Source organism: Lutra lutra, chromosome 11, assembly GCF_902655055.1.
Source record: "Lutra lutra chromosome 11, mLutLut1.2, whole genome shotgun sequence".
In the NCBI taxonomy this organism is placed as follows: domain Eukaryota; kingdom Metazoa; phylum Chordata; class Mammalia; order Carnivora; family Mustelidae; genus Lutra; species Lutra lutra.
The window spans coordinates 64001571-64024499 of record NC_062288.1 but is presented as its reverse complement, the minus strand read 5'-3'; the positions used below and the strand labels follow the sequence as shown (position 1 = coordinate 64024499).

At 40.8% G+C, this 22929-nt stretch overlaps 1 protein-coding gene across 5 annotated transcripts in view; it reads right to left on the bottom strand.

Moving 5' to 3' along the window:
- Positions 1-8635: 8635 nt before the first annotated feature.
- Positions 8636-22929, bottom strand: part of AVL9 (AVL9 cell migration associated) — a 62614-nt gene continuing 48320 nt past the window's right edge. The window contains exons 12-17 of one of the 5 annotated variants that reach the window (XR_007121387.1): positions 22222-22441; positions 19834-19951; positions 18994-19156; positions 16422-16475; positions 15855-15943; positions 13250-13387 (exon numbers count right to left, since the gene is read on the bottom strand). Coding sequence is in view for 3 of the 5 variants with exons in the window: in XM_047694218.1 (XP_047550174.1) it covers positions 13238-13387; positions 16422-16475; positions 18994-19156; positions 19834-19951; positions 22222-22441 (705 nt within the window). In the remaining 2 variants the exon portion in view is untranslated. Of the gene's footprint in view, positions 13388-15854; positions 15944-16421; positions 16476-18993; positions 19157-19833; positions 19952-20079; positions 20175-22221; positions 22442-22929 lie in introns of those variants that run through there. The other 4 variants (XM_047694218.1, XM_047694219.1, XM_047694221.1 and 1 more) reach the window with 4 other exon arrangements.

Sequence of the window (22929 nt, the reverse complement as noted above, 5' to 3'; positions counted from 1 at the left end):
CACGGTCTTGACCACTGAAGCTGAGCTTTGGTTTCATTTCCAGTGAGTTCTTTCAGGTGCAGTGCTATTCACATGACTGTTTGAAAGTTGTTTCTGTTGGATTTGATAATAGAAACCTTGTTGTAGGTTTTGGACACTGGGTAAGCACAGGGTAAAATGACCAAAGCTAGCCAAGTTCATGAGAAAGGGCATGTGGGCCTGGTTTCTCTTTAGCCGCACAGTCCTCTCCTTTGAGGCCCGAGAACTATTCTCCCGGTGTACCCCAGGACGGTGGCACTTCTTCCCACTCGCCTCAAGGACCACATAATTGCATAGACCAGCATCATGGGCCCTTTTCCACTTGGACGGTATTTTCTGGAACTGCTAGATTTCCAGATGAGAACTGTTTATTCTGGATCGGACTTAATTTGGTCAGCTGAATTCTCTTGGGTATGGAGAGTTTTTCTTACCCTTGGCCTACTTTCTCTGGTACTAAATATCCTTTTACAGTTTCACCCAGCACTTTGTAAAATAGAAACAGTTGAAATCACTGCTTTATTTTGCTTCCTGAGCTCCTTTTGCTCTTTTAGTACTCAGTTACACTGCGCTTGGTAAGCTGTAACCACAGAGCCCAGCACTGGAAAGGAAGGTTTTGCTCATGTCACAATAGTCATCCACTGCCTCCTGTGTGCCAGGACCGCCCCCCCCCCTGGCCATTAGAGCACTAGCTAGTTAGCCCCCAGAACAGTAGGCATGGTGATGGAGACGCATCCAAGGCCTGAGAGGCTTCTACTCACAGGCAGTGTCTTCTCTACCTCCATATGTGCTTGGATCGTCCCCTCCCTCCAATGCAGTAGCCAGCTTCTCACACCAGTGTGGGGGAAATGGAGAAAAGATACAGGAAGAAGGAAGAAAAAATGCAGAGGGAAGCAAGTCAGATTTCTGCCCCCTACGAACCGCCTGTCTTTGGATAAGTTTTGTTCCCCCCCTCTGTATTTTCATCTCTGCACTACCCCACTTTTCAGTGATTAACAGCCGTCTAACGTGACAGTGAGCACCGAACTTATTAGTATCACACTTAAGTATCATGGCAGTCCTTTTGGTTATTTCCAAGTTTTTATTATTCGTTATAATGACACATAACTCCATACACAAACCTTTTTCCTCCTTTTGGATTATTTCTTTGATATAAATTTAGGAATGGAATGTTGACCAATCTTAGGACAAGATTAAGTCCATTTAAAATGAGTTTGATGCTCACTTAATTAAGGTACAGGGCCATAAAAATGTTCACTCCAGCTTTAATGCCTGATCCTGCTTCTTAGAAGAGCATTTTTCTTTTCCTTAAGTAGCCTCCATGCCCAGTGTGGAACCCAGTGTGGGGTTTGAACTCACAACCCTGAGATCAAGTCGGACATTAACCGACCGAGCCACCCAGGTGCAAGGGCATCTCTTTCAAAGCAATGAAACAAGTATTAGCTTAACATTCAAACACACTCAAAAAAGCCTTCTTTTGGAGTGTGGGAGCCTGATATTCTACAGGAAGCGTGGACACCTAAGGAAGGAAGGAATGGTCAAGTGCTGTGGGGAGGTGTCCACTTCAGTCAGAGTGGCCTTACTCATTACTCCTCCAAGACTTCAAGCGATTTCCCATCGGGGAAAGTAAGTTGGCCCTTGAACAACATGAGTTTGAATTGTGTGGGTCCACTCATACATGGAGTATTTTGATATAGCACAGAACTGTAATGTATTATCTCTTCCTTATGATTTTCTTAATGTTTTCTTTTCCTTAGCTTACTTTAAGCATACAGCATACAATACATATAACAAACAAAATATACATTGATCAACTGTTTATGTTATCAGTAAGGCTAGAGGTCAACAGTAGGCAATAAGTAGAGTTTTGGGGGAGCTGAAAGTTAACACAAATTCTTGACTGCAGGGTGGTGTCAGTGCCCCAATCCCAGATTTCTTCTTTTACTTCCTGTATTTGCCACTTAGGGGATTTCCCCCTCCTCACTCTCTTTTCCTTAATCCTGTATTCCCCCGGCGCCTGGGTGGCTTATCGTTAAGCATCTGCCTTTAGCTCAGGTCATGATCCCAGGGTCCATTGGGCTCTCTGCTTGGCAGAAAGCCTGCTTCTCCCTCTCCCACTCCCCCTGCTTATGTTCCCTCTCTTGCTTCGTCTCTCTATGTCAAATAAATAATGAAAATCTTAAAACAAAAAACAAAAAACAAAAAACTGTATCTCACCAAGAGTAACCCGGGTGGTTTTTATGCATCTCCAGAGACTGATTTTCTTAGCTCTCCTCCATTATCAACTCTTACCCCTTTCTAAAGCTTTACTCACTCTTACCTGCTCCTTTTCTGCATCACAGGCCATGGGCCCCCCTGAGGGTAGGCTAAAAATCTGCTCTTACCTTTACTGCCTCTATTGAGAATCTTACCTTCCTCACTCACTCAAGAATAGAGAGAATGCCACTTCCTCCAGGAAACCTTCTCTGGTTGTCCTAGCAGAAAGGAACGCCATGGCACTTTACTGGACCTCTTAAGACACTCAACACTTTATACCAAATTTTTTTTTTTTTTATACCAAATTTTTGAGCAGGTCTCCTCTTGTCTTCTGAACTCTAGACAGGATTATACTAAGTGATTTTGAATCTTTACTTGCTGCTGCTAGGGCTGTAGCAGAGGGGAGTTAAGTTTTTAGCTGTCAGGTTGTAAGTTAACATTTTGTTGGACTCTTATACAGAGCATTTCAGTTCTCTAGCACCTTTATACTACGTCTTCATATATACACTGGCTCTCTGACATGTAGGTTTCTATGAACTGAGACAAAGCCCCCATGAACGACATTTTCAATACAGGAAATACATCCGCATACCCTAGGAATTGTGTTAGAAACTTTGGAAGCACAGCCTGCTCTTTAAGGGAGAAGAGTCACAGGATTTAATCTGGTAACTTAAAAGGGAACAAAAAACATGTTTCCCAGCCAGAGCAGTAGTGACTACTATCCTTCATTTACAACAAAGACCCAAAAGGAAAAGTCTACGGATTCATTAAGCCCAGATACTCACAGCAGAGGAATTAATAGCACTCAGGATAAAAATGTTTTAAACTCTTGAGTCTCAAAACAAGGGAGCTGTCACTAAGAGAAAAACATGCTTCAAAGGTGGGAAAACACCTTTAAGAATTTAAGATTTAAGAATTATAATCCTCCTGTCCCCGTGATTTTAAATAAAAAAGTGGGTGATACAAAGAAATGCTTTCATCTTTATCTGTTACAACTTTACCTGGGAATTTCCACTCCAAAGGCATCTAGTGGGCATGAATGATCGACGGAGGCCACGGAGGCGGCGCTCGTGTCTCATGAATGACCTTGCACAGGGGGCCAGCACAGGGTCACTGCAGCTGAGGATGGTGTGGTTTAACTTCGGCCTCAGTGGATTCTAGGAAGTACGGCAGAGGGACCATCTTCTAGGGCACAGCCAGGAGGAGCAGGTGGAAAGGTTACTTTTCAAATTCTCTGCTCTCCTACTTTGACCTAATTATCCCACAGAGTAAAGCATGTGGTTCATCTGGGGAGTCGATCAGAAAAAAAAAAAAAAAAAAAAAAATCATGGATTGAAGTGAATATGAATGAGAATTCATGACGCAGATGGACTTTTCAAATATACAAAGCACTCCCTCCCGCTTGTAAACTGTGTGGAGGAAAAGTGAATTTTACCCAAGTCTAAACCTATCCACACAGAGCTGGTGAGGCAGGTCTCTGGGTCTCCTGGTAGCCAAGAAGAGTAAGTCAGATGCTGGAGTGTCCCCTGCACACCCTGAAATCACTCAGACTTGCTTTTTCCTAACAAGCCCTACTAAACTTTGGCTGAATCAAAGAAAAACACACGTTCTCACGGTGATTGCTTTTTGATGGAGGGCAGCACCACAGGGCAGCATAGGCATACTTGGAAGAAGTGAATGTTCTTTGGTGTGCCTGGGACCTTAATCGCCAGGTCAGGATGGGGAGAACCCTGTGAGCCAGAAGAAGGGGTATAGACTGGTTCGAGAAGGCAGGGGGGAAACCTGGAACCGCTTCCTTGCTGGCCAGAGGCAGGTTGGGTGAGCCCTCTGCAGCTTACCCCCACTTCCCCCATCCCCACCTCACCCCCACAACTATCACCCAGGCTACAGGCCTCAACTTGGGCTCCCAGGAGAGGAGACTTCTACTTGTACCTGTCAGATGCAGCTGGCCATTGTGATGTGCTTGAACATACCCTTGCTTATGCCTGACCTGGCCCTCTTTGCCCCCTGTGGTAACTGCTCACTGCCCTGCTGAACACCAAGCTCCAAGAGGGCCAGGAACCGCGTGTGTGGCACGTGCTATGTGCGTGCATAGTGGGCACTCAAATACTGGATAGGGAGAAGACAGGGTTTAAAATGCAGTATGGGGGTGCCTGGGTGGCTCAGTGGGTTGGGCCTCTGCCTTTGGCTCAAGTCGTGATCTCAGGGTCCTGGGATCGAGCCCCGCATCAGGCTCTCTCCTCAGCAGGGAGCCTGCTTCCCCCCTCTTTCTGCCTGCCTCTCTGCCTACTTGTGATCTGTCAAATAAATAAATAAAATCTTATAAAATAAAATAAAATAAAATGCAGTATGGGTATGAGGGACTTTGGTTCATCTTAATAGTGGCTTCCCAGGGCAAGTAGCCAAAGATGAACAAATCTTGAGTCTCTGTGGAGGCCAGTATGCCTCTGATGCAGTGTTAAAAGTTCTTAGGGTCTGTGGCTGCCCAGGACAGCTCGGGAAAACACTGGACCTCTATGTGATTGTTAGACTTGGGGAATGTCAGCCCTTTGGAGGAAAAAAATGAAGTTCCTTCATCCATCTCCATAAACTGGTACACAGAACCTGTAACAAAATGAGAAAAATTAAGACCAATTAAATTAGTACAACTCAGTTAATTATTTGATTTAAAAGATTCTCCTTTCCTCTGACCCTATGCTCTTCCCATGTTTTGGTATTAAAATGTCTTTGTATAAAATGATAATGGTAAGATAAATTAGTAGTCCTTACTTGGCAAAAGAAGAAATGCCAAAACTTTCTAGCCACACTGGGAAGTCGGGGTGGTGGGAGGTATTGGAATTCTACTCGAGATCACTCTAAAAAAGAAATTCCAGGTGTTCAGGTGAATAAATATGAAGGTAAATTTTAAAGGCTGCTAGAAGATTATATAGAATATCATGACCTTGAGGTAGAGTAAGGTTTCTTTTTTTTTTTTTTTAAAGATTTTATTTATTTATTTGACACAGACAGAGATCAGAAGCAGGCAGAGAGGCAGGCAGAGAGAGGAGGAAGCAGGCTCCCTGCTGAGCAGAGAGCCCGATGCGGGGCTCGATCCCAGGACCCTGAGATCATGACCTGAGCCGAAGGCAGCGGCTTAACCCACTGAGCCACCCAGGCGCCCCTAGAGTAAGGTTTCTTAAATAAGACACAAGAACATATAATTTCCTCTAATCATAAGAGGAAAGATAGAGGGCGCCTGGGTGGCTCAGTGGGTTAAGCCGCTGCCTTCGGCTCGGGTCATGATCTCAGGGTCCTGGGATCGAGGCCCGCATTGGGCTCTCTGCTCAGCAGGGAGCCTGCTTCCCTCTCTCTGTCTCTCTGCCTGCCTCTCTGTCTACTTGTGATCTCTCTCTGTCAAATAAATAAATAAAATCTTTAAAAAAAAAAAAGGAAAGATAGATTTAACATTAAGAATTCTAGTCATCAAAACATATCATAAAGAATGAAGACAAGACAGAATGAGATATTTGTAACATACATAATTGACAGAGAAGTAATATCCAGAATACATACATATATATACATACAAAAACTCGTAAAACACTTAAGCAAATAAGAAACAGACAACCTCATAGATAAATGGGTAAGAGACGGGAACAGGCATTTCACAAAAGTAGAAATCTATATGGTTAATAAATAGATGAAAAAGTACTCGACCTTATTAGTACTCAGGAAAATGCAAATTAAAAACTACAATGAGATAGCATTTCACACCCACCAGATCGGCAAAAATTTAAATTTCTTGTGATACCAAAGCATGGGAGACACTGAAAAAATATCCAGCAGTTTCTCTCTCACATTTATACCCTAGATAAACAGGTGCAAGTGCTCTGGGACATGCAAACCAGAACAGAGGAGCACCCGCTGTTTCCATCAGGCCTGAGCAGGAAACAGACAAGTCCACCTATGGCAGACTGGATGAACTGTGGGACAGCCGGACAATGGCATGGTATTACAAAACACTGAAAGAGGAAAGTCCCCCCCAAAACAAAATTAACAAAGGAAGACCTAATACAAGGGGTTGATTCTATTTATGTAAGTTCAAAAATAAACAAAAAATAAACTATGCTGTTTGGGATACATACATAGGAAGGAGGGGGTAAAATTATAAAGAAATGATTATCTCGAGAGTACAAAATACTTCTGGAGGAGGAAGAATTATTACTGGAGAGACATGGGCTGGGTTTTTTTTTTAGGTGCTAATACTCGGTTTCTTATGCGGGTTGTGGTTACATGAATGGTCGCTTTAGTTTTATTTTACTGTATGTCCCTTAATCTTTTCTGTATGTGTATTTCACTTGAGTTGCCTTTCTCTTGTTTTAAAAAGTGTTTTACCAATTGCAAATCTCCAAGCCTGGGAGCACCTATTCAGGTAGTGCTCGATAAATGCTGACCCCGAGTGTTTCAGAAAGGACTCAGAGTAGCCCCAGGGAGACTTTAAGGGAGAGAGGCTGGAGCTGGGCCTTCAACTGTGGGTTCTCTCAATAATGCTTCTCTGACAATTAGGGGGTGGGAAAGTGATACACAGTGAAGGTTTCAGTTGGCCAGGGGGCTTGCGGAGGCTAGGGGAGCAGTGGAGAAGCTAACAGGGCACGGGTTACCGTGTTCTAGGCTCTGCGTGCCTCACTTAGGAATCTGGCCTTCATTCCGTAGACAGTTAAGTAGACATTGAAGGTTACCATGGAATAATTAAAAATTCCATCACGTTTTAGGTCTCTGGGTGTGGAGGGAGGACTGGCAACAGGGAAACCAGTTAAGGTCAGACACAACCCACTGGGAATGTGGAAGCAGAGGTAGGAGGAGATGGGACTGAGACATAAGACTCTGCAAGAACAGTGAGAACTTAGTGATAGAGTAACTGACTTTTCCAAAAACTGCTTTTCTGTCCTTTTCTATTCTAAGCTAACTCTAGGGGTACAAAGAGGAACTCAAGATAGATTCTGCTATTCTCAAGATAGTTCTTAAGGAACTCAAGATAGATGCTGAATCATGGAAGGTAAGAGGAGGACTAGCAGACATCCTGCTAGGGCCTGACCTAAGTCTTTAAATTCCCTACAACTACTGAAGAGAAATGCCTGGACAGGAAGCAGCAGGAAAAGGACAGGATGGCGGTCATAACCCAAACCAGAACGAGCAGTCTAACGAACCCCAACGTAATCATCACCTGGCTTCAACGATGATCAGTATTTCATCATGTGGCTTTCGTCATTCTCCCACAGTTTCAGTCTACATCTGTGTGCTCCAGGAGTGTGGCCGGGTCCAGTGAAAGATAAAACACATACACTGAAATTATCTCAATCTTGGTTCTTGTGTTGTGTTGAGACGTCAGCAGTTCAAATGCAGGTGTTCACCAGAAGAGCAAAGAGCACGACCATTCTGATCTCTGGCGCCAGGCTATTCCCTAGCTTCAGACTCCAGAATCACACAAAGTGTGTTTATGTGCGGTTCCCTAACCTCGTGGAGATGAAGCCCAGGCAGAGAAGACCTCCGTGAAGGGTTGTTCCTCGGAAAAAAACCTGGCTCCACGACCATAGTTGTTCTAGATGTTACCAGATTAAATAACTGTCACTCCCATCCTATCAGAGTAAAGAAAAGGCAGTTGTGACCTCGGAGGTGAGGGGGAACTGTCCACCTCAGCACCGCAGAGCCTGACGCCAGGTGACAGAGGTCCTTGGAAAAGGGGAGATGTCGGCAGTGCCCAGCTCCACTGTCCCCAAATACCTCATCATCTCCAGGGTGCTAATGGTCCATGTCAGAGAATATTGGGACCTTAAACTTAACCCCACACTCAAGGAAGTGAACTTCCCCTGGGGGGCAAAGAAACTTGTCTGCTTCTGTGAAGCGTGTCACAAAGCTCCTCTTTTGTAGAAGAGCTGTAAGAAAATCACAGTACATGGAAATAGATACGAAAATATGCCAGGAGCCCTCAGTGGAAATGCCAAGGGCTATTTTGAAGCTTACCAGTCCAGGTGGGAAAACAGGCTGCTCTTGACAATGTTCTATTCCCCTGGGGGTTTCTGTCAGTGAGCGTGGGATGAGGTATTATCACACCACCAATCGTGCGATAATAAAAAGTGTACTTTGTGCACTTAGCATTCGAGAGAAACTAAGGGGTTCTTCCCACAGGGGCCATCACCTTAAAAACAGAGGCACCACCATAAGCAGTATTAAAATGAGCCATTAAATGAGCAACGGGTCCTCTGGTTCAGTCTGTGTGCTGGTTTCTTACATAAAGCTGGCACTGCTGTCCAACCGAGAAGCAGGCCGGAGACCACACTGACAACATGAAGTGCACTTCTAGAAAGACAGGCCAAGTCTGACTGTATGCAGGACAAACAGGATAATTTTATTCTTATTTTTCCTTAAAATAAAGATACAGTAGAAGTTTTACAATTCACTATGATTAGACGTGATTTATAATTTTAACATTTTTTTTTAAACAAATGACAACAGAAACAAAGAACTAGTACAAATTATAAAACTACTGGAGCAAAGAGGAACTATTTTTCCGATCAAAACATGTGCCACAGCTAAACCTCCTCAGAAAACTTTCTAAGATTTCTTAGCTAAACTTTCTTAGAGAGGGTTTGTGGGAAGCCTTTAATCTCAAATGTTTAACTGTTTTTGTGACCACTAAATGCCTTCACCAACTTGTTAATCAAATGCTTCTTAAACTTAGGAAACAATGACCAAGTGGCCTGAAACACATAAGTCTTGATCCCGTTTTTTCCAGCTATAAATTATTAATATTTCAAGAAAACAAATATTTTCTAAGCACAGAAGCTTTCTTTAAAAACTTCAATTACCTTTTCTGGCTCAGTACCTGACTGAAATGTTCAAATGTTTATATTGCACATGAAAAAGTTTGAGCAGCATACTATGTGTATGTGAGAAGCTGATGAAAAATAAGGCTGGAAAAAACCCCCTAAATTGTATCCCATTTACATGATTTAAATATATAGTTTCTATATCTTTAATTAATGTAAGTAAAAAGGTAAACTTCAGAACAGCACAGAAATACAAATCATTAGAGTTTTACAAAATATACTCAACCCCTCTACGTGCACAATCGTTTAATTCTGGAGTTACCACACAAGGGAGGAGCTAATTTCTTCCCCTTCATAGGAAAGAGGAAGTCATGTGTACAAAGTTATTTATACGAAAAGAATAAAGGTCCACATTCCTTTTCTTTGTCCTTGACAAATATTTATGGAATGTTAGAAATTATGACAAAACAATTCCAATGTCATGAAGTCCAAAGACCTGGAATGAAAAACTCCTAGTGGCATGCTGTGTCGCGTGGAAGGACAATCATCTTCTAGAAGCTGGGACTGCACTCCCTGTCAGCCTCAGGGGCTACCACTGATTTGGGTGGAAAGGCCGCAAATGCTGTGCCACCTCTGGTCAAAGAATCAGAGCATGCAAATCGTGATGTCATTTCAACAGTCCCAACCAACTGCCCAATGAAACGTGGGTGATATTTAGCAGCTACCATTCTAAAAGGCTACCTCCAGAAACTGCTGACCCAGATAAAAGTTCATGCGGTTCAAGATCAGCTCACTGCCCCTCACAGAGCTGACTGCTCCCCAACTCATCATGAGGCCCAGAGGGAAAAAAAACACTGGCTGGCTATAACTTCCACAAAACAAAGTAAAAACAAAACCTGCCTGTCAGGGAGATAATGTTATAGCTTCATTTTAAAACCTGCAGTTAGTAGATTAAAATTCTAACTTCTTTGTAGAAGAATTCTTATAACCTTTAGCACATTAAATACTGCTCTCAAAATGCCTTCATTCAGGTTTTAAGTAACTTGTTTCTTAGCCTTGCGACTTCTAACTTGTCTACTTGTCTCCCTTCTAATACGCTTTCTCCTTGCCTTTCTAAAGTAAACTACTCTTAAAAAAAAAAAAAAAAAAGCAATGCTTAATATAGAACTCAGAAAGCAAGATAAGGTTGAGGAAATCACGTCATTTGCTCTGGTTCGCTGCCCATGTATATTTCTGCTGTTTCTTAGAGCAAAAAGTAGATGAGGATTGTTTTAGAGCCTGGGCGCTAGCACATCACTAGTGGATCTGGGGACAGGCTATTCACCCTAGTTACAAGAGTCAAATGCATACTCAAGATAACTACACCTCACTCTGACATGCAACTTTTTCTATTCACTTAGCCCACGACAGGCAGTTGGTAGCCTTAACTCTTTTCCTTCCCTATGTAAACTGTCATTACAATGCCTTAGTAGGAACTAAATAATGCCAGGGACTTACTGCCAGCACTCCTTTGACTTACCTAGATGGCAGTGAGGGCAGCAGCAAGCTACAGATGCAGTCCATGTGCCTGGCACACCCTGGAAAAGCCTGGCTGACCCTAACTCCCTCAGGCCTACTTACAAATACTCAATTCTTAGACAGAAAAGCACTGGAGCAAGTATGGCCCAACGAAACATCCACCTTTACTACTGAGATGTCCAAAGATGGCCTAAGGTTGGCTTCCATCGCTCAAAGAGCCAAGGAGGCTACAGCCTCTGGGGCTGGCCACTTAGCTGACACCTGGAATCCAAGGGACAAGCATGCAGGCTCATGCGACAAGGGCCAGGCTTCCTGACATCAAGTGTGCTGGCTGCCCCCAGGCCCCTGCCAACAACATATTAGCTTATGCTCCCTGAAAACTCCAATGCCTCCCAGAACCTGAAGGAAATATGGTTCGGTGTTTTGACTACTTCTCCAACAAAAGTTCTATCTTTTGAGATACTCAATTTATGTTGAAAGCCAGTTAAATAACCACCTTAAGAGTTGAACTCTTAACCAGAAACATTAACAGAAAGTTCATTAAAAGTATATATAAAAATGGGGAACAAGTGATCCTAAAGTAAACTACTTTTATTTCAGTGGGGTATCAAAATGTGGATTGGCCTGCTTCTGAAGAGTGAGAGATGGGAGTTTACCCTAAGCCCTCACACCATCCAAACTGGAGGATGGACAAGCAGTGTGCTGGCTCACCTGTCACGGTGCTCTCAGCTCTGTAAACTTTGGGCAGGTGAGAGGTAACAACTGCACACCAAAGGCACAACCACACTATGACACTCCAACTAATGATGTGGCCTCATGAAACAAAATGTTAGAATGAATTCTTTAAGTGCAACACTGATTAAAGTACCTTTTAAGGTTTTGTTTGGTATTATTTTCTTCTCTTCAAATAATATTTCCTGAGAAGGCTGTTTCCCAGCAGAAGTGGAATTAAGAAGAGTTCTCACCATAAGCCCTTTCACTGATGATCACTGAATTTCTGAGTTATTGTCTCAAATGGAAATACACTTTCAGATTTGCTGGACTTGTATTAAAACACAAATTGGAAAATTTAGAGATATTTAGAATTACGTCCCTATGTCCATTCCACATGCTCTAGAAAAATTTACTTCTTAAGTAAACACTTAATTTTTTAAAAATATTTTATTCTTTTAAGTAGGCTACACATCCAATGTGGGCTTGAACTCATGACCCTGAGATCAAGAGTCACATGATCTACCAACTGAGCCAGCCAGGCGCCCCGTTCTTAAGGGATAAATCAAATATAATCAAGTGTTCTCCTTAATTAAATGTTTTCCCAATACTCTATCATATGTAGATCATACTCACAATGTATTTTCCAAGTGTCCTTTGTTACTGAACAAGCAGTTTGTCCCCTGTTAAGTACTCCCTGAGAACACCCATCCAAAGTCCCCTTGAAAAGCAAATGAGAGCTGAGCACAGCAGATACAGGAGGTCCAGTTGTGTAAAAATCTTCAGTAGATAGCACACACACGCATGTATCTAAAGTGAAACCAGAGGTCCTTTGTGAAAACTGTGGCTGTGTTTTTCTTCTCTTGCCTCTTGGTTTTCTAAATGTGAGCAAAGATGAGATTTCTACTTAATATTTATCGATCATCTTGTTTTTCTTTTATAAATACTTTCATAAGGGGGTAGGGACTGATTACAGGAGGATTTTTCATCAGGGAGTGGGAAGGCCAAACGCCTTGAAAAGCTGTATGAAGACTAAGAAAAAAACCTGTACATCTGTAAACACCCATGGAAAACGGTTCAAAAGAAGAAACAGAAGGCACAAACTGTGGGTTAAAAAATGCTTGTAGAAGACTGCAACATAATTAGGGTTGACAGAACTAACACCGAAGTCTTCCAGAGTCTCCACTGTAAATACACTCATGTGAACCTGCTTGAACGCCACTGCAACCGGCACCATGCTATTTCTCTGCACACCCACCTGCACAGTTGGGAAGAGGAAGAAAGCGCAGTGACACTCCTTGACACCTCAGAGCAAGTGTTTAGGACTGGGAAAGAATAAATTAAAAACATGAAACAAAACACTCCATCCTCAGAACTACCACCTCTGGTTTTCATATTTCTGGGAGGAAGTGAACTGATAAATATATTTTGTGGACAGAAAACCGACAAAAAAAATCATCATATAACTCAGCAAAGTAATAACAAAGGGCTGGATTGTATGGCCCCTTAACTTTATAAGCACATTTTAGGGCCATCTTGAGAGAAATTAGAATAGTAATATAACTTAATTTTAGCACATATAAATGACAGTGGCCATCTGGATATTCAAACAGGAAAAGAGAACAAAATTTACATAAGTAAAAACTTGTCTAAAGTAAACAAATGTACACTATCAGAACTGAAAATTCATTAGAAGTTTCACTGTGTTTTAATCAGGCTCAGACTGAAATAAAAGTAGTCAATTTAAACCCCAACCTGGAAAGCCATCCCTGCTATGGCTGCGATTTCATCTTTCCAGCATCCTGCGACATTCAATTAGACAGAGGACAACCGTCCCTGTAAACAGTTCGACGTCCTGGTCCCCTGCTGTGGACCTGTGGCCGATGAAGAGAACAGTCTGGGAGCAGCAGACAGACAGGAGACATTTAAACCTAAGGAAGCGACAGCAGTCTCTGGACGCCTTGCTCAGGGCTTCCCGTCAGGGGGCTCAGTGAGACTCTGGGGGGCAGGACTGGTGAAAGTAGAAAGCCACGAAGACATAGCTGTCTTCGCACTGGAAAAAGCTCCTCCAACTGACTGGCCTGGATGGAGAAGAGGGAAAAAACAAAAGGAAAAAAGTCTTCACTTTTGTTAATAGACAGTGAAAGACCAATGCTAATCAATGAATGTTAATTTACTGTAACATCAATATGTTAATAGTTACTAAAATACCATTTACATTACTAGTTTCAAAACAATCCCTGTCTATGATGGTCTAGAAGGAAACTGGGTAACTTCGGGAAAAGAGCCTCCTCTCCTAACCATTCTGAAGGTGGTCAACCGACTCTTCCCTTAATACCCACCAGGCTAGGCCAGTGGTTCTCAGCCCTGGCTGTGCATCAGAACCACTTGGGAGAGCCGAGAAAGAACTATGCGCTCTCTGTAGCTTAAATCCGAGTTGATAACTGATAACCACCTACACAGGGAACAGTGGTTAGGCTACTTTCAGGAACTGTGCTTTTGTCATCTGAAATGATACTGCAATAAATGAAGATGTCAACTGCTCTAGCTGCCTCAGGTAGGTTTTGTTTTTAAAAAACCTTATCTCCAAGGGCGCCTGGGTGGCTCAGTGGGTTAAGCCTCTGCCTTCGGCTCAGGTCATGATCCCAGGGTCCTGGGATGGAGCCCCACATCGGGCTCCCTGCTCAGTGGGAAGCCTGCTTCTCCTTCTCCCTCTGACTGCTGCTCTGCCTACTTATGTTATCTCTCTGTCAAATAAATAAAATATTAAAAAAAAAACCACCTTATCTCCAAAACTGATGCTTTAATTATTTAAGTTGAATCACATATTCCCACTATTCTTAGAGAGAGGGAGTGTGGAAGAGAACTGGCCTTAGAACATAAACAGCAGGAGCATCACTAAAAATGAAGTAACGATTGACATCATACACTTATAACGAAGGAGAATTTTTCTTTTAAAAAAAATAAGAAATCAAAAGAAATTAAATGCATAATATTGTATGGAAATAAATGCTTACATATTAGATTCCATTCCCTTTAATGAAACGAACCCACTGATGGAGCTATGTGCAGTATGTCATTTAAAGGGATGGGTCTGTATCACATATGTATTGTAGAGTACATATGTGATTCACCCACCCTGTCTATCTCTAGGTACACAGAATGTTGGAGCTAAGAGGCCTGCAGAGATCCCCGAGGTCCAGGGCTTTTGAACTGTGATCAGTAAGGGTTAGTCGACCTCTCCCAGAAGCTAAGGAAGGAGATGGGTCCTATTTTTACATATTGATAGGACAAAGCAAATGTGGCAAAATGTAAATAACTGGCGAATCTGAGATAATTGGGAGCTCCTTGTACACTGTTGCACCATTTAAGATTGAAATTATGTAAAAAAAAAAAAGTTAAAAATGTAGAAAAGGAATTAAGACTTTTTTTTAGAATGGATATGGAACAAACTTCAAAGTATTTTAACTGAAGAAAGCTAGATGCAGAAGAATGCATACAATAGCACGATACCATTTGTCTGGCTTCGGTTCTCAGGGTAATACTGGCCACATCAGAAGAACTGGGAGGGATGCCTGGGTGGCTCAGCCAGTTTAAGTGGCTGCCTTTGGCTCAGGTCATGATCCTAAGGTCCTGGGATCGAGTCCTACACTGACTCCTTGCTCACTGGGGAGCCTGCTTCTCCATCTGCCTGCCACTCCCCCTACTTGTATGCACGCACACTCTCTCTGACTAAAATAAATAAATGAATAAATAAATGAACTGGGGAGGGCTACTCCTCATCCACTACTTTCTGAAAGAGTTTGTATAAAATTGGCATTATTCCTTTAATATTTGATAAAATTCATAATTGATAGCATCTTGGCCTGGATTAAATTAAAAAACCTGTGGCATGATTTTTAATTCGATTTATTTAAGAGATCTAGGGCTATTTAAATTTTTGATTACTTATTGAATCAGTTTTGGCAATTTGAGTCTTCCAAAGAACTTGCGTATTTCATCTAAACTGTCAAAAAACTGGCATAAAAAATTATTCACAGTATTCCCTATAATCCTTTTAATTTCTGTAAGATGTATAGTGATGTCATCTTTTCCACTCCCAACACTGGTAATTTGTATCTTTTCTTATTAGTCTATTAAGGTTTTATTAATACTGTTAATCTTTTAAAAAATGACCTGTTAGTTTCACTGATTTCCTTTATTTTATGCTAATACCTTAGAAGACAGCATTCCTAATGCCTATTTTATTACGGTGTTCTACTACTTATAAAAAATTGCAGGAAATGTTGAATCCTTGTAAGCAGAACAGGGAACACATCAGAAAATTGGTATCTCCATCAGGTGTGGCAAAATTTGAACTCAGATATTATCTGATGTCATAAGAATTTTCAGGAATAAGGTGAAAACGAAACCTTTGTATTCAACCATCTTGTATTATTATATGATACAAAGATCTCTACAACTTTATGATTTTATCAATGACACGCTGAGTACAGAGAAGAGATGTGTTACGATTCTAATCTGTTTCTGTCTAAAGGCATGTCTTACCAACAGCTTTTCCTGTTTGTACAACATTTCGGCTGGTTGTGACCATGACGTTTCCAATTTTTTTGCCACGTTCACTGTTTTGAACAGAACTAAGTAAAGCAAAGAAGTTTTAGGTATATTACAAAAATTCACATATACCACACCCTATAACCACCCCCAAAATTGGATTATTGAGAAAAGAAGCTAAATTACTTATCATGCATCAATTAATTTAGTAACCTTAGGGACGTAAACTTTCAGAAAATACTAAAATAACGTGCAGACGAACCAAAAAAGGCCATAAGGATGCATGGTTAATTCTTCCCACAGCTATGACTTGCTAAAGTTACTCCACCAGAATAAAAATGGCAAATTCTGTTATTAGTTCACACCATTCTCTATGAAACAGCAGTGTTTTCACTCTGAAACATACACACTGCTGAGCTAGAGAATGTTATGCACATATTTGGTTACTATTTGAAGCACAAGTCTATCAAGTGGAGAAAAACAATTCCTAATTAGCAATGAAACACATGGCATAAACTCAGTCATAAAAATTTTCCTAGTTTTTTTTTTCTAAATACTCACTGTGAGAATCTTAACTTCATGTCTGACACGGAGTACTGGCCTTGAAAAGGATGGCTGTAAAACAAAGTTTGAGACTATTAGCCTATGAATTTTACCAATAAAGCTGCACAACAATGCTGTCACAAGGAAGCATCAGTAAACCTTGCAGGGGTGACTCAGCTGGATGGGGGTGTTCTGCACATGACAGCAGGAAATGGGGCTTTCAGCACAGATCATTACAGTCTTGGGAGCCTCTTTGAGCTTATTTCCTCCCTTGTAAAATAGGTGTTTCTTTTCTTGGAGCGGGGGGTGAGAAAGAGGTTTGTGTTAATGCTACACTAATGTTCCGATTTATTTGGTCTGGGGCTGGGGTTTAAGCATCAGTGTTTTTAAAAAGCTCCCCAGGATAGTCAGGGTTAGTCACTACCTTAGGCCACGACCATGGACTGTACCTTGATTCTGGCTGTCTTATGAATGCATGCTATTGGTCATCTGGAGATTTGTGTACATCAGTAAAATCTGTACTTTCAGGGGCACCTGGGTGGCTCAGTGGGTTAAGCCTCTGCCTTCGGCTCAGGTCATTATCTCAGGGTTCTGGGATCGAGCCCCGCATCAGGCTCTCTGCTCAGTAGGGAGCCTGCTTCCCCCCACCACCCCCTGCCTGCCTCTCTGCCTGCTTGTGATCTGTCAAATAAATAAATAAAATCTTAAAAAAAAAAAAAAATCTGTACTTCCTATCTAGAAAGCAACTAAAAATTTAGGTCTTAAAAATGTACAAAATGGGGGGTGCCTAGGTAGCTCAGATATTTCAGCATCTGCCTTTGGCTCAGATCATGATCCCAGTGTCCTGGGATCAAGCCCTGCTCCCTGCCATGCAGGGAGCCCCCTTCTCCCTCACCCTTTACTGTTCCCCGTGCTTGTGCTCTCTGCTCTGTCAAATAAATCTTAAAAAAAAAAAAAAAAAAAGAAGTACAAAAGGGAAGAAGTGTATGTGTGCATATATAAAATCAGGCAACTAGACGAAAGTTGTACTGTAAAAGGAGTCAATAAATATCCACATTCTTATTTCACCCTGAGAGGTCTCTCTCAATGTCTAACAAAGTCAGTGACCCTAATGAAATCTATAGCTACACTTATAAAAACACCAAAATGCTATTCATGGCTTTTTAAAAGACAATAAGTTTCCTTATTGGCCATATTAAGCACATGGGATGCATTTACGTTTTCTGGATTCCTGACTCACAGGCTGACAGAACTGAGAGGACTTAATCAGTATTTCTTCATATTCCCAGGAAGCCCTGCCTCAAGGATGAAGCATAGGGGCTGTTCACTAAGTTAGAGGACTGCCTCCTCTCCTCTTCTGAAGCTGGACAAAGGGTTTCATAGATCTCAAATCTTACAATTAGTTTGGAATATGTCCAAGTTATATCCCCTGACAACAAGTGAAGACTATCATTTCTTGTTTTTAATTTGGTGAAAATAATGAAAAACTGCTACTATATCTGTGTAATTTCCTTACCTATATATATCAGGTCTTTCTTCAGCTTTTTCTTCAATCTAAATAACCCCAATTTATTTACACATGTTTAAAAGTGCAGTTTTATGTCCTTTAAAACCCATTCCAGCTAAGCCTCTTACAGATCGGCATTAAAATCTACCAGGTTATCAGTACAGAGCATTGGGGGAAGAGACCTTCCAGGCTGCACTGTGAATGGTAGAGGTGGACCGTCAGTCACTACTCCCCACCCCGCCTCCCCCTCCTGCCCCGTGACAGTGAGGGCCACCAGGCAAACAAACTCACATCTGTTTTTCTTCATCATTCTTTAAAACACAGACCTTGTGGTTAGTGAGGGAGAATACTTTGAACTCTAAGCTCTTTCATTTAATACTATTAAGATTTTTTTTGCCTTTTAATTCTCTGTTTTTACCACATTCAAATGCCTATAGAGATTTCTGCTATAGCCCAGTGTGACAAATTCACCAAAATCGTTGCTGAACCCAGTCATTTTTCTTGATAGATGATATAAAGTTTAACATACATGTTCTTTAAAACCCGGCTATTTTTCATCCTTGCAGATGCTTCCCTAAGTTACTTATGACATAAATATCTGGATTCTGTGTGGGGAGAGGGAATAGTCTTTATAGAACCGCTTAAATCATATCCGCAGTCTAGCTAAGTTAACCCTAGCTCCTAAATCACAAAGCTGATTTTTGTCCAACTCTCACCAAGAGGTATAAGTTTAAAATACAAATGAAAACATTCAGTGTATACTTGTATCACTAAAAAAAATCATTTTAATCATATAATTTAGAAAATAAGTCCCTAGGATGTATAGTAGTTCCCCCTTAACTGCGGAGGACACATTCTGAGACCCCAATGAATGTCTGAAGCCACAGACAGTACTGAATCCTATATGTTTTTTCCTATATATACATACCTACAGTAAAGTTTAATTTATGAATTAGGCAAAGCAAGAGATTAACAACAGTAACGAATGATAACATACAACAATAACAGCAATACTCTATAGTAAGTTATGTGAATGTAGTCTTTCTCGCTCTCGGGAAATAGTTCTTACTGCACTGTACTCACCCTTCCTCTTCTTGTGATGATGTGGAATGGTAAAATGCCTAGTGATGAGATGAAGGGAGGTGAAGGGCATTTACTGTGATGTAGTGTTAGGTTACTACCGACCTTCTGATGATGAGTCACGAAAAGGATCATTTGCTTCAGGATTGCGGTTGACCCCAAGCAACTGAAACCGCGAAGAAGGGGAGGGATACTACGTACACATTCTATCAATGGAGAGATCTCCTTAGACTCTACTCTGTTCCATTCAACCAAGGCAACATTGCTTCATAATGGCCCCACTTCACAGCATGTTTAAATGTCTTTTATGCCTATATGGATAAAGTCTGTCAACATTCAGTATTCTGACAGGTATTAAATTTTGCTGGATTTTAGAATCTGAGTTGAAAACTAAGTTTGACCACGCATCTAGGAATTCAAGTACCAACTTTAGTCTTTTCACACTTCATGTTTTAAAATAACCTCTCAGTCTCAACCAGTGGTATTTCCTTCAAGGGTTCTATCTTGTTTGACCATTCTGCTAAAGCACAGATCCAGGGAAAGGGAGAGAACTATCACATACTGGGCATCACCATGTGCCAGACTTCCTCTTCTGAATTATGCCAAGAGCTGGGAGAAATGTTAATCCTTCCAAAAATGTCTTGAGCTTTTTGTGTAAAAAGTAAGAATAGGGAAGCAGTTTTTCAGCTGCTTCTCTGTATTTGGGATTTTATAAACTACTTAAGGAGATTTTTGGAGATATTCACGTTGTCATCTAAGTTAAGATACAATCTTCTTTATACTGGGGCATACTTCATAAATCAACCATGTCATGTACTATCAATCCTCAGAGGATGTGCTTACTTCGGATTTATTTCTGCAAGTGCCGGATGCTTGTTGCTGTTCCACACCCTGTAGTTGTGAGTATTCTTCCATGCTGTAACAAAGGTTGTCCCATAGTCCGATAATATCTTTTCATTATCTGTCAAGCAAATATTTGAAAGTTGAGCTGGTCTGTAGCCAGTCAGGGATATGAAGACTCATAACCAAAACGGGTAAAGGAATGGCTTTATACCCCCCACCCCCATGCTTTTGGGGGAGATAGCCTACCAGATTATCAGGAAACTTGGGTTTAGTTCCAGAAATCCTGTTAAGAAGCTATGTGGCCTTTGGCAAGTCACTTAATCACTCAGAACTTCATTTTCCTAACCAGAAAATAAGAGGGTTGAGCCAGATATATTCTAAGGTTCCTTAAAATTCCAAAATATTTCCATGTTCTCCTTACCAAGGTTAGGAGGCATAGTATTATTTATTAAATGAATACTGCAGACTGTGCAGTGAGTAAATGTATTGATGCATATACATATGGAGTAGGCAATAAGAGCACCTTTCTATCTTGCCACAAATGTTGTATTTCTTTGAAAAAAAAAAATCAGAATGCATACATTAATCGGTTCTTTCAGTCACTGTTTTTTCTTCCTTGAATTTTTTCTTATTATTTGGTGAAACTCACTCTTTAATCTCCATGCATTTCACTGTCAAAATACTTAAGTAACAAAGGAATTTTCATATTTAATGCTGAAAACTTTTCGGCTTTTTCATTATCATGGGGAAGTTTTAATGCAGAGCACTTCTTCTGCTTGGAAGAGTAGAAAAGGTTTGGAGAACAGATTCAAATGGCTTTTGCTTCATATATTATTGTAAGTTGCTTGCTTTGAAGGTGAAACAGGACTTTTGTTGCTGGGAAAGGAAGAGGATACACAGGATTCCAAATGCAACATTAAGGAACTACTTTTAAGAACATATTCCTCAAAGAGCTCCCTGGGCTGAATCTCCTTTAGGAACAGCACCATGGGCCTGAGCCAGATTATATGAGTTTGATTCACAGCTCAGCCTCCACCAGAGGGATGAGTAAACTACTTAACCTTACCAATGCCTCAATGCCTCGCCTGTAAAATGAAGAGGACATGGTCTCTACCTCTCTACCTCCAGAATTGTTGTTGAAGATGAAATGAGTTAGTAGAAATAAAGTGCTCAAAACAAAACAGGTCCCTGCACATATGCAAAAAAAAAAAAAAAAACCAAAAAACAAAAAAACCTAGTTACTGTTATTAACTCAGCATTTATAGCTACCTAGGCAATTATGTTTAAAAAGTAAATTACTCATGAAGCTAACATGACTGGTGGAGACTGGGGTTTCCTTCTTAGATTACTGAATGATTCTGAACTAGAGCATTTAATCTTGGTGTCTCAGCTGTTACATCTGTAGAAGAGGCAGATATTTTAAAATATCCTATTAACAAATAAGGAGTTGCTCCAGGGCTTTCCTTTATAGACGAAGCACACACCCAAAGCCTTGATTTCAAATGCCACACACACTTCATGAAGAACTAACCTGGGAGGGCACAGCACTGATGGGACAGTGTGAACACACCGCTACTGTGGAATTACATACTTATAGACGGCTACAATGGTAAATTTCAGGTTATGCGTATTTCACCACATTTTTAATAACTTCCCCCAAATAGTGGTTAATTAAAAAAAAAGGAAAACCAAAAGCTTAACAATTTAACAGCAACAACAACAATAACCACCTACTAAGTATTTGCTACATGTCCACGGTGGTAGGCAACCATGTGCAAAAAGCTCACTGTAGAGCTTCATTTTCTCTTTTTAGTATAGATTTCTTTCCCTATGGAAATGAAATGGTTTTAATACAGGAGTAGGTCTACCTTCACCTGCTCTATTTTAACTATTTAATAGAAACAGGATTTCTCAGAATGGAAAATCTGAAGGTTTAATCACTCGGAATGTGATTTCCAGTGATTTCTTTCATATTTCTTTTCTCCCTTTACATATCTCAAAACATGTAAGCAATGTTTATAAACAGCCCCCAGATACTGACACATCCTTCTTTCCACATGGTCCTTGGGAACACTAAGCAGCCATGTAAAAGTGACCTGCTTTTATGGTCTTGATAGTTTTTCTTTATAACAGAAACATAATCATAAGTTTCAAAAAAATATTTGGAATGGGATCCATTTTTGTAAAAGATCACCACAAATGCCACAAAACTAAAATCCAACACATATGCATAGAAAAAGGTCTGGAAGGTTATAAAGTACTCAAAATGCTAATAGCAGTTATCTCTGTGTGAAGGAGTAACAGATAATTTTATAATGAAATTGTTTTCCTTATGCAATTCAAAACCTCATAAAGATTACGAAAGAAAAAAGCAGCTGTCCTCCTTACCTAACTGCAGTGTGGCAGCCAGGAGTGCGTGGATGTAGACTGCAAACTGGGCTCGGATCCACTCATCACCTCCCTCCCAGCCTGTGCCATCCAGGAAGACATCATCCCGGTTCTCTGTCACGTGCCTCACTAGGTAATCTGCGAACCTGAGGTCTGCAGTGGTTGGGTTAAGCAGCTTCCTGAGTTCTGGATCATGGATCTGGATCAGAGCTTCTTCTACCTAGAGGGTACCCAGGTACAAGTCAGAGTCTGGGCATTCACGTGGACATCCATGCCATACTTTAAAGAGTAACTACTGGGAAGTTGAAGCTGGAAATAAAAAATATGAATAACAGCATTCTCAAAAAGTGAGGCTAAGAAAGAAACAGGTTTTTACACTGAAGTTTTTTTCTTTCTCTATTTAAGAAATCCTCATTTTCTTTTTAGAAAATATATGCATATTTTATTTTGAATTATAAAAGTAACTCTTTTTGATTGTAAATATCTTGGAAAACAGTAATGTAGAGTAAAAATCACCTTTGTCACACAACCAGAAATGAATACAATTAATAAGTGCAATTCCTAAAAATTCTTAAGTACACAGATACTTTGGAAGATTATTATGTAATATTTGATATACAAAGAGAAGTATGTAACATACAGGTTAGTTTTGAAGTAATATTCACATATCCAAACAACTTTAGAACTAGAACGTAACCAATAATGTTG